The sequence below is a fragment of the Balaenoptera physalus genome, assembly GCF_965194825.1.
Source record: "Balaenoptera physalus genome assembly, chromosome: 9".
Classification (NCBI taxonomy): Eukaryota; Metazoa; Chordata; class Mammalia; order Artiodactyla; family Balaenopteridae; genus Balaenoptera; species Balaenoptera physalus.
The window spans coordinates 71,380,786-71,406,328 of NC_138888.1; the positions used below are offsets into that span (position 1 = coordinate 71,380,786).

A 25,543-nucleotide genomic window follows, 5' to 3' on the forward strand; every position below is an offset into this window, starting at 1 on the left:
GGACTCCGCGCTTCCACTGCTGGGGGCCTGGTTTCGATCCTTGCTCTGGGAATTAAGATCCACTTCAACATTTAAAATGGATAACCAACAGGGACCTGCTGTATAGCACAGGGAACTCTGCTCAATACTATGTAACAACCTAAATGGGGAAAGAATATGAAAAAGAGTGGATACATGTATATGTATAACTGAATCACTTTGCTGTACACCTGAAACTATCAAAACATTGTTAATCAAATATACGCCAATATAAAATAAAAAGTTAAAAAAAAAATCCCACAAGCCACCTGGCACAGCCGAAAAAAAACCCCTCCAGAAAAACCCAGAAAACGCACACACACACAAAACAACAAAACAACAACAAAACCCAAACAAAAACCACACAAAAAAACCCAACCAAACAAAAACTCCCCTGGTTAGTATGGTTAAACTTAGACTAATACTCTTTTTTTTTTTTTCTTTTCTTGGCTGTGTTGGCTCTTCGTTGCTATGCCGGCTTTCTCTAGTTGTGGTGAGCAGGGGCTACTCTTAGTTGCAGTGCGCGGGCTTCTCATTGCGGTGGCTTCTCTTGTTGCGCAGCTTGGGCTCTAGGCACGTGGGCTTCAGTAGTTGCAACGTGTGGGCTCAGTAGCTGCAGCAGGTGGGCCCTAGAGCATGCAGGCTTCAGTAGTTGTGGCGCATGGGCTCAGTAGTTGTGGCTCGCGGGCTCTAGAGCGCAGGCTCAGTAGTTATGGCACACGGACTTTGTTGCTCCACAGCACGTGGGATCTTCCTGGAGCAGGGCTCGAACCCATGTCCCTGCATTGGCAGGCGGATTCTTAACCACTGCACCACCAGGGAAATCCTGGACTAATACTCTCTTTTTTTCTTTTAAAAGAACTGTTCCGGGTACCTTTTTTTTTTTTTTTTTTTTTAATTATTTGCTTTATTTATTTTTCTTTTTTTTTAAATTTTATTTATTTATTTATTTATTTATTTATTTATGGCTGTGTTGGGTCTTCGTTTCTGTGCTAGGGCTTTCTCTAGTTGCGGCAAGGGGGGGCCACTCTTCATCGCGGTGCGCGGGCCTCTCACTATCGCGGCCTCTCCTGTTGCGGAGCACAGGCTCTAGACGTGCAGGCTCAGCAATTGTGGCTCACGGGTCTAGTCGCTCCGCGGCATGTGGGATCTTCCCAGACCAGGGCTCGAACCCGTGTCCCCTGCATTGGCAGGCAGATTCTCAACCACTGTGCCACCAGGGAAGCCCCCTAATACTCTTTTTGAAATTAATTTTTTCTGTAGTTGTCTTGAAACTTTAACTCCTAAAGAACTCTCAAGGTGTTATTTAGCATATAAAATTTTCTTTCAATATGCATTAAAATTATGAATCTTATCTGTGGAAAGATAAATGGATATAACCTTTGGACCGTTGTAACTGATTTATGGGAAGAGTAGAGTAAGATACTTTATATATTTCAAATTATGATATCACCTTTGCAGTATTGTTGGGATAAATTAAGAGCATAGATATAATTATATATAGATTTATTTGCTAATCATAGGATTGAATATTTGAGTATTATAATTAGGAATATTTTAAGTTAATCCTAATAATAATGGTAATAGTTATAATAGATAATACTTTGTGAGTACTTTGTTTGGCTCAGGTATTGTGTTAAGAGTTTTCATTTATTATTATTATTTTTTGTGTAGATTTTTTCCTAGCGTTTAACTGTAATTGAGGTTTTTTAAAAAAATATTTATTTATTTTTGGTTGTGCCAGGTCTTAGTTGCGGCAGGCAGGCTCCTTAGTTGCAGCTCACCAGCTCCTTAGTTGCAGCATGCATGTGGGATCTAGTTCCCTGACCAGGGATTGAGCCTGGGCCCCCTGCGTTGGGAGCATGGAGTCTTATCCAGTTCACCACCAGGGAGGTCCCCTTCATTTATTATTGAGGCAATTTATTGATGTGGTTGAAAGTTTTGAATCTGAAGCTTGATTGTAAGAATTTTATTCTGATTCCGTTAACTAGTTATATGACTTTCGATAAGTAATCTAATTTTTATCTGTCCCAGTCCCATAATCTGTAAAATGGGCATAATACTAGTACCTACGTTATACAGTCACTTTGATGAGTTAAGTGGGTTAACACATGGAAAGTGCTTAGAATGGTGCTCAGCACGTGCTCTTTTTTTTTTTTTTAAGATGGCATTTTTTTTTTTTTTTTTAATAATTTTTATTTATTTATTTATGGCTGTGTTGGGTCTTTGTTTCTGTGCGAGGGCTTTCTCTAGTTGCGGCAAGTGGGGGCCACTCTTCATCGCGGTGCACGGGCCTCTCACTATCGCGGCCTCTCTTGTTGCGGAGCACAGGCTCCAGACGCGCAGGCTCAGTAACTGTGGCTCACGGGCCCAGTCGCTCCGCGGCCTGCGGGATCTTCCCAGACCAGGGCTCGAACCCGTGTGCCCTGCATTGGCAGGCAGACTCTCAACCACTGCGCCACCAGGGAAGCCTCACAGCACGTGCTCTTATTAAATGTTAGCAGTTATTTTTGTCTTATTTATCCTCACAACACTGTGAAGTAGGTACTATTACTAGCCTCAGTGACTTTATTTTTATGAGATATAACTTACAGAAAAGTGTATAACATACGTAATTGTATAGTTCTGTGAATTTTAAAATATGGTTCCCCATGTAACCACCACTCAGATCAAGATGTAAAACATTTTTAGCACCCTAGTAGGCTCCCTTGTCAATAACCTTCTCCTTGTCATGTGTCAGTTTTGTTGTTTTTGAACTTCATATTAATGGAATCCTATGGTCTTCTTGTATCTGGTTCCTTTTTCTCAACTCTCCTTTTGAGATTTATCCATATTGTTGCATGTATCAGTAGTTATTCTTTTTTGTTATTGTGTCATATTCCATTGAGACTATGCCACACTTTGTCCATTCTTTTGGAAGGCATTCGAATTGTTTACAGTCTTTGGCTATTATGAATAATGCTGCTGTGAATATTCTAATATATATTTCTTTTGATAGACATATGTACTTATTTCTTTTGGGTTTATATACCCATAAATGAAAATGCTTAATCATAGCATATACATTTGTTTAACTTAAGTAGATACTGCCAGACAGTTTTCCAAAGTGGTTTTACCAATTTTACTCTTGCCAAAAATGTTTTACAGTTCTGTCTGATATGGTTTATAGGTTTAATTTAGCCATTTTAGTGAGTGTATAGTGGTAGCTCATTGTAGTTTTAATTTGCAGGTCCTTGATTAGCCCCATTTTACAAATGAGCAAACTGAAGCCTAGAGTTGTTCAATAACTTTCTCAGGCTCATAGATAGTAGCAAAATGGGATTCTAATGTAGATCATTCTGATTTAGAAGCCCAGACTTTTAAAATTACATTAAAAAGACATTGTTAAGAAAAAATACTTATTATTGATAACTTTCTAAATAACATTGACTCATATAAACTGTAAAGAAGTCAGAAAATAGAAATATAAAGACGATGTTAAAAATCACTCATAAATTTACCATTCAGAGTTGACTACTGTTGTTAAAATTCTAGTCACTTTTACCTGCAGTTTACAATTTTATTTTATAAATTGCTTTTTTTTTTCTGTATATATAGCCTTCTATATATGGAGCCTGCTTAATGTGTTTTTTTTTTTTTTTTTAAAGGTAAGGACTTTTAAAGTATTTGTTTATTTATTTATTTATGGCTGTGTTGGGTCTTCGTTTCTGTGCGAGGGCTTTCTCTAGTTGCAGCGAGCGGGGGCCACTCTTCATCGCGGTGCGCGGGCCTCTCACTGTCGCGGCCTCTCTTGTGGCGGAGCACAGGCTGCAGACGCGCAGGCTCAGTAATTGTGGCTCACAGGCCCAGCTGCTCTGCGGCACGTGGGATCCTCCCAGACCAGGGCTCGAACCCGTGTCCCCTGCATTGGTAGGCAGACTCCCAACCACTGCGCCACCAGGGAAGCCCCCTTAATGTGTTTTAGTATTATTTTCTTTATTACTTTTCAAATTACCACAACTGGCTTACATACACTTAACTTAGTATTTTTTTAAAAATTTTTATTTATTTATTTATTTATTTATTTATTTATTTGGCTGCGTTGGGTCTTCGTTGCTGTGCGCGGGCTTTCTCTAGTTTCGGTGAGCGGGGGCTACTCTTCATTGTGGTGCGCGGGCTTCTCATTGCAGTGGCTTCTCTCGTTGCGGAGCATGGGCTCTAGGCACACAGGCTTCAGTAGTTGTGGCACGTGGGCTCAATAATTGTGCCTCGTGGGCTCTAGAGTGCAGGCTCAGTAGTTGTGGTGCATGGGCTTATGTTGCTCCGCGGCATGTGGGATCTTCCCGGACCAGAGCTCGAACCCATGTCCCCTGCATTGGCAGGTGGATTCTTAACCACAGTGCCACCAGGGAAGTCCCTTAACTTAGTATGAAGACAGGCTTTTCCAAGTACTTTTATGAACTTATTTAATCATCATAACAACCCTATGAGTTAGGTATTATTATTATTACCCCATATTATAGAGACCCAAGCAAGAGTCAGAGAGATTAAGTAATTTGCATTGTGTCATAACCAGGATTAGAACCCAGACAGTCAGACTCTACAGTGTTTTTGTTTCCAAACTAAGTGGGTCTTTCACTGTATGTTCTGTTTCTTTTGTCTATTTTTCTCTTTCTACAACAGTACCAATTTTTTTTTTTAATGACAGTATTATAGTTTTGTAGTGTGTTTTTATATACAGCTGGGTTGTAGGCCAGGACATGTACATATGGCCTTCACGTGTGGCTTTTTTCCCAACCTGGTGCTGGGTTACAAGGGTGAATATCCTGAGAAAGAGATTCTGGTGGAAGCTGTATCTTTTTTATGACCTATCCTTGGAAGTTAGGCAGTTAGGCATCTTCACTTCTGCCACATTCTTTTGGTTAGGAGTGACTTATTAAGGCCAGGCTCTATTCAAGGGGAAGGAAATTAGGCTCCTGCTTTTGATGTGAGGAGGGCAAAGAATTTGCACAGTTTTTATTTAATTTGTAAATTAATCTGGGTAGAATTGATGACTTAACTGTATTTAATGGTTTCATCCATAAACATAATCTTTCTCCATTCATTCAGATCTGCTCTTATGTCCTTTTAATAGCTTTTTTTCATTTAAAAACTTTATTATGGAAAACTTAAAACACAAAATAAAAATAGAATAGTACAATGAAACCCGTAAATACGTATCACCCAGCTTCAAAAATGATCAACTCAAAGTCCAGTATCACCCCCTCCCCCAATTATTTTGAAGGAAATCCCACATGACATATTTTATCAGCAAACATTAAACATTTCAGTATGTATCTCTAATAGATGGGAGCTTTTTTTCTACGTAACCACAATACCATTTCACATTAAAAAAAAAATAATTTCTTAGCATCCTTAAATATCTATTCAGTGTTCAGATTTCCCTGCAATTTGTTAGAGCTTTACCCTCCAACATTTTATGATGAACAGTTTTAAACATATAGCAATGTTGAAATTTACAGTAAACGACCAATTATGTTTTGCCTATATTTAACATTAACATTTTACATTTTTTTTTTATTGGAGCATAGTTGATTCACAGTGTTGTGCTAGTTTCCAGGTGTACAGCAAAGTGATTCAGTTATACATATACATATATTCATTCTTTTTTAGATCCTTTTCTCGTATAGGTTATCACAGAATATTGAGTAGAGTTCCCTGTGCTATACAGTAGGTCCTTGTTGGTTATCTATCTTATATACAGTACTGTGTGTATGTTCATCCCAAGCTCCTGAGTTATCCCTCCACCCGTGTTTCCCCTTTGGTGACCATAAGTTTGCTTTCGAACATTTTACTGTATTTTTATATGCTTTATTGTGTGTCTGTCTATCCATTACTCCATCCGTAATGAATCTTACTCATAAACAGCTTTGTACAGTTAATTATATAAGATCCAAATATGATCTTTTAATCTGAATGTTGCCTTCCCTCCACCCTCCCTTTTTTTAACCTTGTAATTTATTTGTTGAGGAAACTGGCCATTTGTTCTGTAGAGTTTTCCACAGTCTGGCTTTTGCTGATTGCATCCCTGTAGTGTTTTGGGGCATGTTCTTTTCCCTCTGTGTTCCCTGTAAACTAGTAGTTAGGTCAAGAGGCCTCATTGTTTTGATTTTTTTTTTCTCCTTTAGTTCATGGTGTAGATTTAAAGATATTGAACTGTTTAAAAAATATGCCTTTCTTATGGTATTATTCTTTATTTTATGATATACTGCTAGTTTTAGTTAACTAATATTTTACTTAGTACTTCATATCTATATTCATAAGTAAAATAGACCTAATGATTTGCTTATATTATCTTTATTGGGTTGGGGAATTAAAATTATATTAATCCTTTAAAATTAGCAGCTTTTTCTCATTTTTTCCCCCTGAAAGCAGTCTGTATAAAGTAGAGATTATCTCTTTTATGAAAGTTTGGTAAAACCATTTGGGCCAGGGGTCTTTTTTTTATAGTTAGGTCTCTGATTATATTTTAATTCCTCTAATGATAATTGGTCTATTCAAGTTCTTCACTTCCTAATTTCTGGCATTTTTGTCTTTTTCTAAAAATTTAAGTCATATAGGTTATCTAATTTATGAGCATACATATAGTTGTTTATAGTCTTACTCTTCATTTCAGTTATAGCTATGATTATTTCTTTTTCATTCTGTATTATATATTTGTATCCTCTCTTTTTTTTTAATTCCCTCATCTGTCTTGCTAAAACCTTGTCTTTTTAACTTTTGGTTTTGAAAATTTCCAAGCATACATAGAAAAAAGAGAGTGCAAGGAACCTCTAAGCACCCGTCACTCAGCTTCAGTAACGATCAATGTTTTAAAAAAGTCCAACCTTCCTCCCTTAAAAAGTAAATTATTCTACACAAAACCATAACCTTACAGAATTCACAATAATTCTTAATGTCTTCTAATAACCAGTCCATAATCAAATTTTCCTAATTATATAAAAATTTGTAGGGACTTCCCTGGTGGCGCAGTGGTTAAGAATCCTCCTGCCAATGCAGGGGACACGGGTTCAATCCCTGGTCCGGGAAGATCCCACATACTGCGGAGCAACTAAGCCCGTGCGTCACAATTACTGAGCTGCGTTCTAGAGCCCACGAGCCACAACTACTGAGCCCGTGAGCCACAACTACTGAAGCCTGCGCACCTAGAGCCCGTGCTCCGCAACAAGAGAAGCCACCACAATGAGAAGCCCGCACACCGCAATGAAGAGTAGCCCCCGCTCGCTGCAACTAGAGAAAGCCCACGTAGCAACAAAGACCCAGCGCAGCCAAAAATAAATAAAAATAAAAAATAAATTTATAAAAAAAAAATTTGTAGTGCATCTGTTCTAATCAGAATCTAAACTAGGTCCACTCATTTTATGTAGTTGATGCATTTCTTAAACTTTTGTAAATATCTTATAATCTAGAACAGGAGTTGGCAAACTTTTTCTGTAAAGTGTCAGAGAATAAATATTTTCGGCTTTGCGGGCTACATCAGGTCTCTTTCCCATCTTATTATTATTATTATTATTTTAAAAATTTTATTTCTTTATTTATTTTTGGCTGTGTTGGGTCTTCGTTGCTGCGCATGGGGTTTCTCTAGTTGCAGCGAGCGTGGTCTACTCTTCATTGTGGTGTGTGGCCTTCTCACTGCAGTGGCTTCTCTTGTTGCAGAGCACAGGCTGTAGAGCGCGGGCTTCAGTAGTTGTGGCTCACGGGCTTAGTTGCTCTGTGGCATGTGGGATATTCCCGGACCAGGGCTCAAACCCTTGTCCCCTGCGTTAGTAGGCGGATTCTTAACCACTGCGCCACTAGGGAAGGCCCCCATGTTATTTTTTAAAAGAGCCCTTTAAAAATGTAAAAATCTTTCTTAGCTTGAGGGCTATCCATAAGCCATAGCTTGTCAACCCTAATCTAGAACATTCCTCCTCACCCGCTCTTTTTTCCCTCCTTGCTATTGAGTTGTTGAAGAAACTGAGTCATTTGTTCACACCTTGGATTTTGCTGATAGTTTCCTTGTGGTGTCTTCTTTTTTTACTCTCACCTGCACCTTTATATTTTTTGTAGACAGGGAGTTAGATTTATAGGCTCAATTAGATTTAGATTTATTTTTATTTATTTATTTATTTATTTGGTGCAAGAGTACTTCACTGATGCTGTGTACATCCTGTTACATCACATCAGAGGATAACTCCACATTAGATGGAGTTGCCTCACTTTGTGGATTCAGGCGGTGACAACTGCCCAACAAACTTTCTCTTTGGTTTCACCATTTACTCCCTGAATCAGTTACTTCATTATAGGATGCAACATAATGATTTTGTATTCTTTCATTCCTTCTGTAGTTTTTAGTTTAAATTCTTGTGTGTGTGTGTGTAAAATTGCTTTATTCCATCCTCCATTAGGTCTATTTAGTTACAGTGAAGTACATCTCAAATTGGAAAAGTGGGTTAAATACTTACACTTTTCTCTTAATTATCAGTTTTTAGAGTAATTATTGGTGCCCTAAAACTTTCAGTAGTATCCAGTTAGAGGTTTGCTTATTTTATTAGTTTTTCCAAAGAACCAGCTTAATTTTCTTTTTTGTCTTATCATTATTGTCTGCTTTATTGATTTCTGTTCTTCTCTTCAGTGTTTCCTTCCCTTTAACGTGTTTGGATTTGCATTTTCCCCCCCATCCTTCTGAATGCTTAGCTTGACGGTTTTCAGCATTTCTTTGTCTCTGATTAATGCGAGGTTTCTCAACCTCAACACTGTTGATAATTTGGGTCAGATAATTCTTTGCTGTGGGGGGCTGTCCTGAACACTGTAAGATATTTAGCAGAGTCCTGGCCTCTAGTCATGTGATGTAAGTACCACACTCCCCTTCTCCCTCTCCCTACCGTTGTGACTATCAGAATGTCTCCATATAGTGCCACATGTCCCCTGGGCAGTGAGATCACCCTTGGTTGAGAACCACAGGATTAATGCATTTAATGCTATAGATTTCCTTCTTAAATAATGCCTTAGTTATTGCTTGCCCTAGTTATAGCAGTATACATATTGCATGTAGTGTTTATTATCATTCAGTCTAAGCACAGGTCTACAATTCCTAATCTGTAATTCTGAGATCAATAAAGCTCTGAAGAAGTAACTTTTCCCCTAAGTTTGGCATTTGATGACAAAACCTGACCTCAATAGACATGAGACTATTTATAGTATTTATTTCTGACTTATTTATTTATTGTTTATATGTTTTGCTGCAGAAATATTAATATCTGACTATGGAGTACTGTATCAGACTTCATTAACATATTACATTATGTTATTTATGAAATATATGCTATAAAACTGTTCAAGAATCCTAAAAATTCTGAATTCTGAGTCATATCTCTCCGGCTCAAAATGATTTTCAGTAAGTGGCTATGGACATGAATTTCATAATTTCCTCTGTGAATACCTGTATAACCTATTGAGTTAGTTTCCAGACTTAATGTTTCTTTAAAACTTGATGTCAATTATGGTATTGGTTGGAGTGAAGCTTTGTATAAAGGAATGAGAAGAAATAAGAGTAGAAAGGTGGGTTGGGGTCAGCTTGAAAGGGACCATAAAGGTTTAAGGGGTTTGTGTTTCATCCTGCAGGCAGCATTAAGCCAGAGCAGTTTTTTGAGTGAATAGTAATCATGTTTATGTTTTAAGTGCTGAGTGAGAGCATTTAATAATCGGTATGTAGTGGATGTTTCTCAAGTATAGAATTGCCCTGGAAGCCTGGAGACCAGGCAGTTTCATCTAGTTGGGTGGTGCAGCCTTTGTCTCACAGCTTTTGCACTTACTTGGTCACTGTCTAAAATACGTAAGCATCTTTAATCATCTGTCTTCACCTTCTTACTACTTGATGCTTTATTCCCCAATTCTGAAATCCCAGATCTTCACAATATCTTCTGTAACCTTTTCCATTCCATGCTGCACTTGGGCAGTTGTCCCCAGTCAAAGAACTGGGATCAACGTGGAACTCACTTGTGTGCTTCCCTTCTCTTAAATATTCTATTGCTGTATATTGCCTGTTATCCAGTGCCTAAAAGCAGTTGCTGCACATGTTTTGTTCAGTTTTATAGTTGTTTATGGCAGGAAGGCAAGTCTGGTACAAATTATTCTGTCAAGGAAATAGAAGTCTCTTACTCCTTTGAAACATATACCATCTGTCTGTTTTCTCACTGATCTCCAAGTCACTTGTACTATAAGCTTCTGGTTTATAGACTTTCTCTCCATTTTAAATTCTGCCATCATTCTAGGTGACTTCAGTGTTTGTGCAAGTAGCCCATCAAATATGCTAGTCTATCTCGAGGTGACTCCTGTACAGTCTCCCACTTGGACCACCATATGGTGGCCCTTGTTATCACCAGAGAGTGTTCTACCTGTGAAATCTTAAAAATCAAACCTCCCACTTGCTGACCAGTGCCTACTTCTCTCATTCAGAAAAGCCTGCTTTTCTCAGCCTCCCGATTCCTCTGCCTTCTTCCTATCCATTGTCCCTCTTCTGTTGTCACTTACTTTCCTATGTAGTTTAGAGTCAGTCTAGCTTAGATTCCATTGTCCATCACTTCAACCACTCTATTGCCAGTATCTTTGACTCTCTTTCCTTACATTCCACTCACCTGACAAACTCCAAATCTTCGGTCAGTGATGCTGCTTGCTTTTTTTAGTGTTTATATCCTGGTTACTGAATGTTGCTAGAGAAGATCCCACACCTGTAAATTTAACTCTTCAGCCTCAGTACTGCTCAGCAGTTCCCCAGGATACCCTTCTCTTTACTTCTTCCCAGCAGCTGTTTCAGAACTTCCCCAGTCTTCTAGAACTTCCGTCCATGCCACCTTCGCCCTTTACTCTCAACATCTCCTGTTTCACCTAAAGGCCATCATAAATTCCTGTTTCGAAATCTACAGGTTTGACTCCATTCTCATCAATCTATTCTTTCTCTCTGGTATTGGGGAGGAGATATCTCTTCCTGTTAAAACTATTTCTTCTATTTTGGCTCTGAATCCCAACTACTCCTATCCTCTCTAGGAGAAAATAATTCTCTCAAGTTATCTTTTCTCTCCTACCTTTTTCTCTCTTTTCTCCTTCTCTCCTATTAACATTTAAATATGATCAGGTTTTTCTAAACACCTTTCCTCATTGTCCCTCTCCAGCTAACACCTTAGCTCTTCTTTCCTTTAAAAAGAGAATTATCCACATGTACCAGTTCCACTTCCCCACCTCTCTTCAATCCACTGCAGTCCTTTACCATTCTACTAAAATTGCTTTTGCCTACTTCATCAGTGGCTCTCTTGTTGCTAAAACTGACGGACACTTCTCAATCTGTCTCACTTTATTTTACAACTATTTGATCATGTTAACTACTTCATCCCTGTTCAAATGTTTTCTTTCTTTTTTTATATTGACAGCCGTTTTGACTTGACGCCCGGTTGTCTTCTCAACTCTTCTAATTACTAGATTCCTTTACGGATTCCTCTTGTTCTGCTTATTTCTAAAATGTATTCTGTTCTCTTCTTTTTTCATTCTGCAGCTTTTCCCTGGTCATGTCATTCGTTCCCATGACTTCAGTGATCTTTATGCTGGTAATTTCCAAACCTTTATCCTTGGCCCATATTCTCTGCAGAGATCTAAACTACCCAATATTTGGCTGGTTATGGAACATTTCTGCTTGACATGTCTTGAGATATCTGAAACTCAACATGTCCAAAGGGAACTGATTTTTAATCTCTCCCTTCTCCTTGCATCTAATCAACTACTTTGTCCCCTTAATTCTTCCTCCTAGATGTCTCAAAACAGTCAACTTCTTTTTATTTCTAAGTCTCTTCCCTAGTACAGGCCATCTGTAGACTCTCCTAGATTAATTACTGCAGCAGCTTTCTAATTAGCCTGCATGTTTCCAGTTTAGGCCATTCTCCATATTGCCGCCTGAGTGTATACTGATCATCTGGTGATACTACTCTTTTTCTTAAAACTCTTAAAAATTCTTAAAATCTTCTTAAAACTCTTCATTGTCTCCTGGGCATTACTCAGGACTCTTGATAGTAGGTGAAAGAAACTCAGCTCACACTAGGTTTGGCAAAGAGGGGACTCATGGGAAGATTATGTAAGTGCAGAAAGAACTGGAGTGTAGCTGGGCCTCAGAGACACATAGAACCAGGGTTTGGAATACTGGCAATACTTTCTGCACCTCCCGGATTTTCCTGCTTCTCTCTGTGGACTGACTTCATTCTCTTCTCACTACGTAGTGATTTGTGGCCTGAAGAGCTAGCACCAAAGTTTGTACTGTACGGTTTGCACAGCTAACAGCCGTGATGGGGTAATTAGAATTTGAACTGTGATGTTGGGGGGCTGGTGTCTCACAGAGTCTTGGCAACTGAAATGTATGCACGTCAGAGCTGTGCGCTGTGAGGACTGGCCGTATCGGGACCCCTTAACATGGCTTACTCTATGACACTGTATCATGTGGCTTTGGCGTGGCTTTTCTAGATTCATCTCAAGGCCACTTCTTCCTTGGAACTGTGCTCAGATCTTAGCCCACGTAGTTCTCTCCAGTTTGAATTCCCCTGCCTCTTCCGCAGTCCCTCCTTCCTCTACCCTGTCCTCTTCTGTTGGTTTTCTCCTACTCTTTAAGGTTTTCCACAGACACAGCTTTCTCTGAAAAAAGTTTTTCTGTCTTTTCAAGTTTGGGTTGTGTATTTTGCCCTAGGAGTTCTCGTATCATGCATACTTTCTCTGTCATAATATAGAACACATCATCACACTGTATTGTATTTACTTACTTACCTGTTATACCTACCAGATAGTGTTTTCCATGCAAATAGAGACCATGGCAATGCTGTTCCTTACTGTATCCCTAGAGCCTAGTACTATGTAGCACAAAACGGGCACTCAGTAAAATTGATGTAATGAAAAATAATCAGAATTTTGGTGGGGTTTGAATACTACACTGTCATTAGAAGATATTCTGGAAAAATGTGGTATTGGCTAAATATGACAACCTAGGTACCAAATTATGAAATATTGAGAATTTATACTTCTTTATACTTTTAATGAAATATACATTTGATAGCATACATTCTGTGATTCTTATAGTTAGTAGATACATTACAGAAAATCATGACTGGAGAAGTTGCTTCAGCCTGGTACAGTAGGTGCTTAATTAAAAACTTGTGAAATCAATGAAGGGACAAATTAGTGTTATATGCTTTTTTTTGGTTCTAATAATTACCTTCCTTTATTTCTAAGGTATCTTCATGTTTTAATGATCTTCTGGTCGTTTGTTGCTGGAGTTGTCACATTCTACTGCTCATTAGGACCTGATTCTCTCTTACCAAATATATTCTTCACGATAAAATACAAACCCAAGGTAAAATATATGTGTTCTTACTTTTAAAAGAGTATGTATGACCCTGTGCTATTCGATATTGTTCACGAAAGCATGTTAAAGCAGTGATTTTTAAAAAATACATCTGCTATTATTTAATAATGGAAGACATCAGAACATTTTTAAAGTGAAATTTGCATATATGTTTATTTTTAAAGTATATAGGTCTCCCAGGAGGAGCTATAGAAAGAAAATAAAAAACTCTCAGAAAATTGGGCTCCACAATTTTAGAGTGTCCTTTGACTGCATATTAACTATGAGGACAGTGAATTAAAACAGAGGTTTCCAAAGTTGGTTGTACAGTAGAATCACCTGAGGAATCTTTTAAAAAGTACAGACTCCTGGGCCCTACCACTAGATTTTGATTGAATAGTTCTGGGTTAGGGCCTTGTAATTAGGACCTGTTAAAAGCCTTCCAGGTGATTCTGAGGCACAGACACAAACAGGGAACTAATTGTTCCCTAAATGTTTATTTGCTCCATAGAAACAAACCAGTAATATTTCTTTAACGAAAATAATTAGTTTTTCTGAACTTTGATAAAGATGCTAGTGTATTGAGTCTGTGTCTGGTAGACAAAGTCCCTACTGTGTAGATCAGGATTGAGTGGGATATCTTGAAGTCTTCCTTGAAAATTCTCCAAGTTGATGTAGTCCCTCATCTCAGGTTGGTTGATATTTCTACTCAGAGGAAACACAGCTGGAAGTGATACCCCGTATTTGGTCAGGAACCTTACTAGTTTTCATGCGTCTTCTCCCTCATTGAATTCAAGGTTTTGGAGAAGTAGAAAATAGTTTTTTCTTATACCTTTGCAGTAGAGTATCATTTTCAAATATAGATTTTTTTAATTTTTTTTATTTTTAGTAAGTGAGCATAACAATTGACTTTAATTTTAAGCTTGAAAATTTGGCTTAGTTATTGTAAAGCATTTCATTAGGTATTTTTTTCCTATTGGCAGTTTGGTATAGCAAGTATTATTTATTACAAAGAATGGTTTCCGTGTTAAAGCAGATACTAGTTAAAAAAAAAATCATGTCCTTTGAATTCATACATTGATTAACAAACTTTTGGAAAGTTGATTCTCTTTAGTAAATATGATACGTAAAGTAAAGACAAATCTCCCCATTTCCCTTTTTTAGCAGTTAGGACTTCAGGAATTATTTCCTCAAGGTCGTAGCTGTGCTGTTTGTGGTAAAGTGAAATGTAAACGACATAGGTACGTTAAACACTTTTAATTTGTTGATCCTTCCAGTTACCTTTCGGATTTCAAGCAGTTTAACTGTATGATTTTCTTTAGACCTGCCTTGCTGCTTGAGAACTACCAGCCATGGCTAGACCTGAAAATTTCTTCCAAGGTTGATGCATCTCTCTCAGAGGTAACTGATTTAAATAAAATTGCTATGTATACCCAAGCAGAAAGTATTAAATACCTATGGAAAACTTAATCATGGAGCATTTTTTTAAAAAATAAATTTATTTATTTATTTATTTATTTTGGCTGTGTTGGGTCTTCGTTTCTGTGCGAGGGCTTTCTCCGGTTGCGGAGAGCGGGGGCCACTCTTCATCGCGGTGTGCGGGCCTCTCACTGTCGCGGCCTCTCCCGTTGCGGAGCACAGGCTCCAGACATGCAGGCTCAGTAGTTGTGGCTCACGGGCCTAGCCGCTCCGCGGCATGTGGGATCTTCCCAGACCAGGGCTCGAACCTGTGTCCCCTGCATTGGCAGGTGGACTCCCAACCACTGCTCCACCAGGGAAGCCCGGAGCATTTTAATATATGCTGCCTAATCAATTCTTGGCTGGTAGTTGATTGTTATACAACTTGAATGGTAAACTAGAAATGTTTTTGGATCCCATGTCTAATTGAAATGGACATTTTAGCCAAAAAAAGTACTGTTTTACCTAGTTATTGTTTACCTCTTATAAAAATAGTCATTTTTATTATAGAACAGTAGAAATAACCATTTTGTAATTCCAGAGGAGACCTGAGCTACAAGGAGCCAATGTATATCTTACTGAATTGTGACCCCATTTTTGACACTAACTTGAGCAGAGAGTCAGATACGTTTCACTCTTTCTCCATAGTGTAGGAGTAGAAAGCATGTTCTCTTATCTTTGTTCCAGTCACATTTTATATGTACCTTTTTGGTAACATATCATGTTTTATTTATTTCTTTGAGAGACTTGGTCTCTCCATCTGAGAAAGCAGTCAAGTCCTTGAAGTCAGGGAATGGGTCTCATTTGTTCCCAGCACCAAGTGCAGGTGCCAGATATATTGTTGGTACCTGATAGATATGTATTGAATTAAACTGAATGCTAATTAGTTGAAGAATAGCATTAGGCATCTGAATCCTGCCTTAATTGTCCTTTTTCCCAGTTTGTATCTTTCTTTGACTAAAAGTATGCTGCATAAATGCTAAACTGTTGGCATTTTTCTTTTTCATTTCTTCTGTAAGCTCTTTTTCATTCTTCAGATTCCCTGATTTAAGACTGTGCTGTCCAGTATAGTAGCCACTAGCCACATGCGGCTATTGATAAACACTTGAAATGTGTTAGTCCAGATTGAGATGTGCTGTATATGTAAAATATGTACTGGATTTTGAGGACTTAGTAAGGAAAAAGAAATGTAAAATATCCTATTATATATTTTACGTTGATTACATATATGATAATATTTTGGGTATATTGGGTTAAATAAGATATATCATAAAATTAACTTCACCTGTTTCTTTTTACTTTTTAAAAAACATAGCTACTAGAAAATTTGAAATAATGTATGTGGCTCACATTATATTTCTATTGGAGAGTGCTGATTTGAGGTCTGTTGAAGACAAGACTTATAGGAAGAGTACTATTTGTAGTTTGACACTTCGTTTCTTTTTAAAAATTGAAAAAACTGATGTAAAGCTCTTAGCCTAGTGCCTGGCACATGTTGGTGTTCAATAAATACTAGCTCCAATATTTAAAAACATTTTCTGAGATCTTGCTGTAGGCAGGAACTGGACTAGGCCCTAGGAATAAAAAGAGAAATCAAATATGGTTCCTTTCTTCTGGGAACTTTAGTCTAGGAGGGGAGATAGCCATTTAAACAGACATATACAATATAATGTAATGCAGGCTATAATGGAAGAAATGTACAAGGTGTATCATTAGCACAGAGGAAGAAGTGCATAACTGTTGAGAGGAGCAGTCAGGAAATATAACTAGAAGTTTATCAGCCTGATAGTGTGGGAAAGGGTATTTCAGAGTGTGGGAATAGCTTTTGGAAGGAAAGAGAGGCTTTGAAACAAGGTGGAGTGTTCAGCAAACTGGAGGGTGAAATGCGAAGGAGGATGTGGGCAACGAAGAGACCAGACTCTATTAGCAAGTATTTATCGATCACTTACTGTATAGTAGATATTGCACTAATCACTGTACTTGCATTATTCATGTAATCATACAACCTATGAAGTAGGGTGCTATTATTGATTTGATGGTTTTACCAAAGGAAGGGTTTAGAGAGTTTTAATAATTTTCTCAGGTATCATACTTGGTTGGTAGCAGAACTCAGTCTAAAACCCAGGACTGCCTTAGTTCTTAACTGATTTTTATATGGCCCTTTAGAAATCAGATCATCAGAAGACTTAAAAGGCCACGCTGAAGTTTAATTGATCGGAAGTCAGTGATTTTCAAATTGCGTAACTAGAGTTTTCAGATGTGACTCACAGGATGCAGTGGGAGGTGAAAAGGAAGTAGACGGTCACAGGGGCTGGCAAGCAGCTTTCTCTCGCCCCTTCACAATCAGTGCAGCTCCATACTTTGATATGTTGTGGTTTGATATATTGAGGGTTTCATTCAGGGGAGTGATGTGGTCAAATACATGTTTTAGATCACTTTGGCAGCTTTATGGAGGGTGGAGGGGAGCTTTATGGAAGGAGGGAGACTAGTTTAGAGGCTGTTGCTATATATAGGGATGAGAAGATGAGGACCTGAACAGTGGAGCTGTAGAAAAGAGCTACTTAGGATGTAAACTTAGTAGGGCTTCTGATTGAAGTTGGGGGAATAATATATTAATAAGATGAAATGTTTAATGGTAAATTTTCTAGTCTCCTCTCTGTGTCCTAACACTGTCTATATATATCTTATTTTTGCAGGTGATAGCACTAATGCTTCCTTTTTTAGTAAAAAATCCAAATCTTGTTGCCTTAGTATTTAGAGTCCACAGTCTTCATTACTGCTGCAGAGAAGGTATATAGTCAGATTAGATATATTGTTTCATTCCCTCCCTAGTGTTTTTTAAAGTTAATGCCCACTGCTACAAGTCCTTTTAAAAATTAAACTTTACTGCTCCACCCAGGCTCAAGGAACAGAATGTTTAACACCCAGGATTTCTTTTGTTTTGTTTTGTTACTTTTTCACATATAACTTGATTTTCAGTGTACAGCTAAAATTTTCACAAAGTGAGCATATTCATATAACCAACCCCCAGATCAAGAAAAAAAAACATTATTAGCACCCAGAAGTGCCCCTCATGCTCCCTTCTAGTCACTATCCTCGCTTCAAAGATAGTCACTGACACCTAATTGTAACCCTTTGCATTAAGTCTTATATATTTGTTTCTTCATTTTATTCTGGGAATGCTGACTTACAGAGAGGGTTAGGAATGCAAAAGACTAGCCTATTATTTTCCTTATTTCCATAGAACTTTTTTGGTTCAGTGAAGCTTCAGAGTCAGAACAATTTAGATTTTTAAAAAAATTTTTTAATTATAGGAATATTTAAAAATGTGTGTCATTCTAATAGTAATTTTTCTTTTTTATGGTTTTCAAAGTATTTTTTCATATGTTTTCTTTCATCATCACAACCATGTAAAGTTGACATATACATTTTGTCATATGAAAGTGTGATATTAGATGTCAATATATGGGATACTAAACTTAGTTTTTATTATATATTTCTTAGTAGTAGAGTTTATTTTCCTAGAATGAGTTAACTAACTTGATTTTTCTTTGAAAAATAATTTTTATGCAGGTTCTTGAATTAGTGTTGGAAAACTTCATTTACCCCTGGTACAGGTAAGTTCTTTCTATAAGACCTTTTTTCTATAGTATAGTGAATACCATTAAGTTAAGTGTGCTAATGATATGCTTTCAGTATAGGCCAGGATTTCTCAGTTTTGGCACTATTGACATTTTAGACCACGTAAATCTTTGCTGTGGGGACCTGTACTGTGCATTATAGGGTATTTAGCCGCACCCCTGGCTTTTTCCTAGCGAATGCTGGTGGTACCCCTTCTTCCCCCTAGTTGTGACCACCAAAAATGTCTTCAGAGATTGCCACATTTACCTGGGAGGCACAGTGGTCCCAGTTAAGAACCATTGATTAGGTCATCAATTAACAGTTTAGTGATAGCAAAGAGGAACCTAGGCTACTTTTTGAAAGAAAAGTAACTTGTAGAATTTCTTTTTTTTTTTTATCATCTTTATTGGAGTATAATTGCTTTACAATGTTGTGTTAGTTTCTGCTGTATAACGAAGTGAATCAGCTATACGTGTACATATATCCCCATATCCCCTCCCTCTTGCGTCTCCCTCCCACCCTCCCTATCCCACCCCTCTAGGTGGTCACAAAGCACTGAGCTGATCTCCCTGTGCTATGCAGCTGCTTCCCACTAGCTATCTGTTTTACATTTGGTAGTATATATATGTCAATGCTACTCTCTCACTTCGTCCCAGCTTACCCTTCCCCCTCCCCATGTCCTCAAGTAACTTGTAGAATTTCTCATGACTCCTAATTGTAGGAGTGATTTACTATTTTGTATGCACTTTTTACATTTGAAATAGTTGTACATTTACAGGAAAAATTTATATTCAGATATTTCATTAAATTGAAAGTTAATTTCAATAGACTTTTCCTGGAAAATTAATATGTTTTTTCCAAAGTAACTTTGTGTTTGGTGTCTGATGTGGATGTACAAGTGCCCTACGCTTAGCAGGATATGGATCTGAAAAAAAAAGTCTAGTTTGACAATCAGAAATCCCAAGTTATATCATTTAATAAAACAGATGTTCCCTTACATAAGCATCATGTATTTAGTTATATATTTGAACACTTAAACCTGTATGACTTACAGATGTAATATTTAATGATAACTACCCAAATTTTATATAGATTCAGTATATTTTGAATTTCCTAATTTAAAAATGCTAGTAGGGGACTTCCCTGGTGGTCCAGTGGTTAGGACTCAGCGCTTTCACTGCTGTGGGCCTAGGTTCGATTCCTGATCAGGGAACTAAGATCCCACAAGCCACGTGGCATGGCCGGAAAAAAAAAAATGCTAGTAGTTGAGTTGATCTATAGTGTATTAAAACAAATTTAATATTCAGTTTATATGGCATATTTTCCTGAAAAGCTTATATAAATTAATTTTTTACATTGGAGTCTGTCTTAAATATGGGGCATTTGCCACTTAAGTAAAGTTGATGGTGAGGCCTTTTGTAAAATGAATCCTGTTGTAAAACTTCCCTACCGCGACCCCGCCCCACCCCTACGCGCACATTATGACTCTTCAGACATAAAATCTGGCTGTATTTGTAAATGTTAAAGTCTGTATTTTCTCCTTTGATGCTGTGATGTCCGCTTCCTTGGAGTTAATAGTGGGAAGCATGATTGATACAATTATCTTCCTTATTCTACCAAGGGACTTAACAGGTAGCATCATCTTCAAGTTCAGAATATCACCATTATACGTACCTTTCTTTCTTGCCTTTGATTAGGGAAGTATCCTTATTCTTCTAGGGACCTCAGGGCTACAGGAAAACTCAAAATTTCTGTTTAAAAACAGTTGAGTTTCAGTTTATTTTCTTTTTCAAATAGAACACACACTTTTTTTCCTTACTTTTAGAATTAGTTTATATTATTAATCTAGAAATATTTAAACTAATTTAAAACTTAGTATGTAATTCTGTTGCTTCTCAAAATTATTCTTTGTTTTATTTCTTAGATATTTCTTTGATGATGTTTAGAAAATGATCTTTAAAATCTTAAAAATATGACCACGTACATGTGAATGTCTGCAGGGAAATATATACTATAGTTTAGTTAACAGTAATTATGTCTTGGTACTAGAATTATGGGAGATTTCTATTCTTTGTACATTTCTTTTGTTCTATAGTGTAATGCATTATTTGTTAAAAAAAATAACGTAAGTAAATGGAAAAAAGTCAGCTCTAGACTTTTCTTGTTTTCTGGAAGGGGAAGCTGTGTATTTCTTTGAACTTCTAAATGCTTGCTTTTCTCCTCAATTGAAGGGATGTAACAGATGATGAGTCCTTTGTTGATGAACTGAGAATTATATTACGGTTTTTTGCATCTGTCTTAATTCGAAGGATTCACAAGGTATATACTTATAATGAGAAATTTGGGAATTTCTATACTGTATGTATTTGTTCTGTTCCTCACTTTTAATTTTTTAGATTAAAAGATAAATGGATTACTTTTGATTAATTGATCAATTTTGCTTTCTTTATTTTAATGTTTGGATATCTTGGTTTGTGGCGATTAGAAATAAAAAGACAATTAGAGGAAAAAAAAAATTCATGTTCCAGTTAGATGAATTTACTGAATACAGGGTAATGATTATGATCTACTTTTTAAAAAATTTGAAGCCATAGTTTGTTTATGTTTGAGCTTCTGTCTGTATATACTTAACAGTGTGTTGGCTGTAGACATAAATACTTGTCTACTGCCTTGTCAGTTCGATAGAATTGAACATATTGACAATAAATTGGCATATCTTATCTGCCATTAGTAAATAAAGATAAATCTTGTTAAATGTATCTATACCTATTTGAGAAGTGAACAATACAGTCAAGTACTGTGGCAAAGATATGCAACAATTATGAATAAGTAGTTCACAAAAGAAAAATATAAAATGGCCAGTGAATATTTGAAAATATGTTGTCTCACATGAAATGTAGTCTTTTGATGAGATACTATTCTTTTGCCTATCAGGTTGGGAAAGGTGAAAAAGAATGATAATATCTAGCAGTGGTGATTGTGGGGAAACAGGCAAAGCAAGTACAAATTCAGATTGATGTAACTCTTACCCTGGAAGGCAGTTTGGTAATCTTTATTAAAAGACTTAAAAATGTCTATGCTCCCAAATTTAATTCCATTTTTTTTCTTAGTATGTTTTAAAGAAATAATCACAGTAGTTTGTAAAAATGTATGTTCAAAGATTCATTGCAGTATAGTTTATAATAAGGAAGTCTGAAAAGGAAAACTGATGTCCAGTGGTAGGATTGTTGGTTGATTGAATATAATACATGCTAACTATAAAATCCTTTCTGTAGTTTTTGTGATTGCTTGCTTTCATGTAGCATAATGTTTGTGATTGGTTGTTTTCACTTAGCATAATATTTTCAAGGTTTATTCATGTTGTCATGTGGTAGCTGTATCAGTACTTATTCTTTTTTATGTCTGAGTAATATTCTGTTGTATGGATATGCCACATTTTGTTCATCCATCCATCCATCCATCAGTTGGCTATTATGAATAATGCTGCCATAGTGTTTGTGTACAGGTTTTTGTGGGAGGAGGGGGTGGAATATTTGTTTTCATTTCTTTTGGGTTTACCTAGGAGTGTAATTGCTGGGTCAAGTGGTAACTCTGTGTTTAACTTTTGAGGAACTGTCAGACTGTTTTCCTAAGTGGCTGTACCATTTTGTATTCCCACCAGCAGTGTATGAGGGTTCTGATTTCTCCACATCCTTGCCAGAACTAGTTATTATCTCACTTTTTGATTCTAACCATGCTAGTGGGTGTGAAGTGGTATCTCACTGTGGCTTTGATTTGCCTTTCCCTATGACTAATGTTGTCGAGCATCCTTTCAGATGCTTATTTGCCATTTGTGTATCTTTTTTTGGGAAGAAATGTGTATTCAAATTCTTTGCCCATTTTTTTAAACTGAGTTATTTGTCTTTTAATTATTGAGATGTAAGAGTTTATTATCTATTCTGGGTATACTTCCTTCATCAGATATATGATTTTCAAATATTTTTTTCCACTTTCTGGATTGTTATGGTACATTTCATATTATCTGTATACTGTCCTGGGAGATAAGTGGGTCATTTTCATACCCATTTTATAGAAAGTTAGTAATATTCTTTGTCAGAGTGTCAGAGGTAGTTGATGGGCAAAAGATTAGGCCTGGGTCATGTCATTCCTAGTACAATGTTATATCCTTGATAACATGGCCTGACTAATGTAAATTGGGAGTTTGGGGATAATGAAAACAATCATTTAAGGTCCACAGTGTTTTGTTTTTTTTTCTTTTTTTAATCAAAGTTTAGTGACAAACTCACTATTTTATCGTTTTGATTTTGACCTGAAGTCTCTAAAATGGAACTTACAAGGGAAAATTTTCATGCGTATTCTCAGAAGACAAGATTCCATAAAATATTTAAAAATGAAAACATCTTGTTTATTTGATAAATATATATGAGACGAATTTATAATCACTGAGTACCAAGAGAGCAGGGATAAATGCAGAGTAATGTTATTGTGCAAAAAGGTGTGCTGCTAGCAAAAACATCCCCTCTTATTGAACATGTTTGATCTTATACAGCCAAAAGATATCTGTAATCTGCTCTGGGTTTTACTAGTAAATCACTAAAATTTGGGGGTTTATGATCCATTACACTTACTAGATTTATCAGCCTGTGATGTTTTTCCTCTTTCTTAATGAGGAATTTAAAAAGAACTGAAAAGTTAACACAAAACAACACTATTGTGATGCAATTTTCTCATGCCTTTGATAAAGGGAGAATATGATGTGTTGAGCTTTGTGATGGAAGATAAGCCTGTTGAACTCCAGTAAACATGCTTTTTGGTGATTTACTAAATTTGCAGGGCTTTTTTTTAAGTTATTTTATTTTATGTCTCTTTTATGTGTGTACTTGTAAGCCCCCAGTCCTCTCTTACTAACCTAGCCTAGTCACTACAGTTTCCAACCTTTAAGTTGAACAATGCCTGTGGGGAATGATGAAACTTAATATTATTCAAAAATAGAATGCTTCCATATATCTTGAAACCAGGATTTACCTTGTAAACTGAATGAAAAGTTTATTTTCAAGTGACCTTAGTAAACACAAGTTTATAACCTCAAAGGGACGATAAAGTTACTTGAGATTTTTTTTCTTGAATGCGTTTAGAATGAACACATTAAAGAAATAAGTCAAGAATAAAGATACTATTTTGTGAGAAAAATTTAGTATATAGGGTATGCATATGAAGGTGTATTTTCATTACTGTTGTAGTAAAACTGTCTAAATTTACAGTTAGTATGATCCAAGAATGTAAAGTGCTTTTAAATTATATTTTTGAAAGATTCCCAATAATACCACTGATTTTTAAGATCATATGTTCCAATACCTTAAATACATTGTTCCTGCTATTGTAACTTAGTGATAATTATTTTAAAAGTTTTTTTTTAATGTTGAATTTTTCTAGGTGGATATTCCATCTATTATCACCAAGAAACTATTAAAAGCAGCAATGAAGCACATAGAAGTGATCGTTAAAGCCAGTCAGAAAGGTAATACAAAGTTTTACGTTTCTTACACTGCTACAAAGTTTGAGTGAGTTTGTTTTTATACACCAACTTTCACTTTAAATATCTAAGTCTGAGTACTGATAAATTAAGTGATATATTCACAGATGCTGTGAAAGTATTAGTTTAAACTGAAATCCCTTTCAATAATTTGTTAACATATAAGTGATTTTGAGAACTCAAGAATCTATGAAAATTAAGGTACACTCGGATAATCTTTAGACATATTATTGATGAATCTTGTCTTTTTTTGAATGGTAGTCTGTTGCCTTCATTACTTCCTCTGAGGTGTCTCTCACATCTCTTCCCTCCTTTTTTCTTAATGATTTCAACAGTTTTGATGGAGCCTATCCTATTTATTGCTACTGTGTTAATTTCACAATGCCACAATTCTGTTACCTCCCTACTCAAAAAAAAAACAAAAAACTTAGCAACTGCTACAGAGTCGAAACTGTCCTATATTTTAAACCCTTTCCTATTTAGTCAAGTATTTTGATCTACTCTTGTCCTTCACTGTGTATGATACTTTAGCCAGGATGACCTGTTTGCAGTTTCTTATGTGTATCCTGGCCTTACTGTCATGATGTACACATAGCATACATTCATCAAACGTTTGCTGATTGGATGAAACCTTCATTTGGGGGCTTTTCTTGCTCTTAGATCAAGCTGAAATATACCTTTTAAACAAAATTACTTATATGCTCTGTACTTAGTTCTTTGTGAAACTGAGATTTTCCTTGTATCTGCATTTGGTATTCTTCTTTGTCAGTGCTTCCCCAAGTATGTTCTGCAGAATACTACTCTATGTAGATGACTATGTAGAAGAAGTATCATGGTCATATTTTCTGGTAATTACTATGTATTGTATTCCTCTTCTGGAAATACCCAGTAAGTACTAGCATTCCAAAGTATCTCAATAGTCCTGCAGCAAAGAAGTAACTTTAACTTTTTTTTAACCCAGCACATCCCAAACTCATTTGAGCATGGAACCAATTTTCCCTCCCTCATAATATCAGTTTGTATAATCACAGTATATTTGGGGAAATTGTAGAGTGGTAGTTAAATTATTAGTTTATTTGTCCTTTGGTATGAATAATCCCTCAGGTATGAGAAGCATTTCAAATTACATTTTTAAATTTTTCTGTGTTCATCTTATAATATTATAACAATTCAAAAGTTTTACCTTCAACATAGTTAAAAAGTGGAAGAGTTTAAATACGTATAATTTAATTGTTAAATTAAAAAAAATTAACTTTTAAAATAATTGTCCTGTCACTGGCAAAAACACACCAGAGGATAGTAACTTTGTTGTAGCCATTTTGTTAAGGCTACTGTACTGTCAGATAAAAATATAGAAAAGTGTTTTTTTTTTTTTTATTAGTAAACTTTACTTTTTAGAGCAGTTTTAAGTTTACAGAAAAACTGAGCAGAAATTATAGAGAGTTCCCATATATTTCCCCCCTTCCCTATTATCAACACCTTGCATTGGTTGGTACATTTGTTACAGTTGATATGCCAGT

The 25,543-nt window shown here is 36.4% G+C and overlaps 1 protein-coding gene across 8 annotated transcripts in view; it reads left to right on the forward strand.

Moving 5' to 3' along the window:
• The window catches only part of SNX14 (sorting nexin 14), a 101,906-nt gene that overhangs the window by 1,981 nt on the left and 74,382 nt on the right, over positions 1 to 25,543 (forward strand). For 6 of the 8 annotated variants that reach the window (XM_082473939.1, XM_082473932.1, XM_082473938.1 and 3 more), the window contains exons 2-7: positions 13,300 to 13,420; positions 14,576 to 14,652; positions 14,734 to 14,812; positions 18,443 to 18,486; positions 20,722 to 20,809; positions 23,924 to 24,008. In XM_082473939.1, the coding sequence (XP_082330065.1) occupies positions 13,300 to 13,420; positions 14,576 to 14,652; positions 14,734 to 14,812; positions 18,443 to 18,486; positions 20,722 to 20,809; positions 23,924 to 24,008 (494 nt within the window). The remainder of the gene's footprint in view (positions 1 to 13,299; positions 13,421 to 14,575; positions 14,653 to 14,733; positions 14,813 to 18,442; positions 18,487 to 20,721; positions 20,810 to 23,923; positions 24,009 to 25,543) is intronic. The other 2 variants (XM_082473934.1, XM_082473937.1) reach the window with 1 other exon arrangement.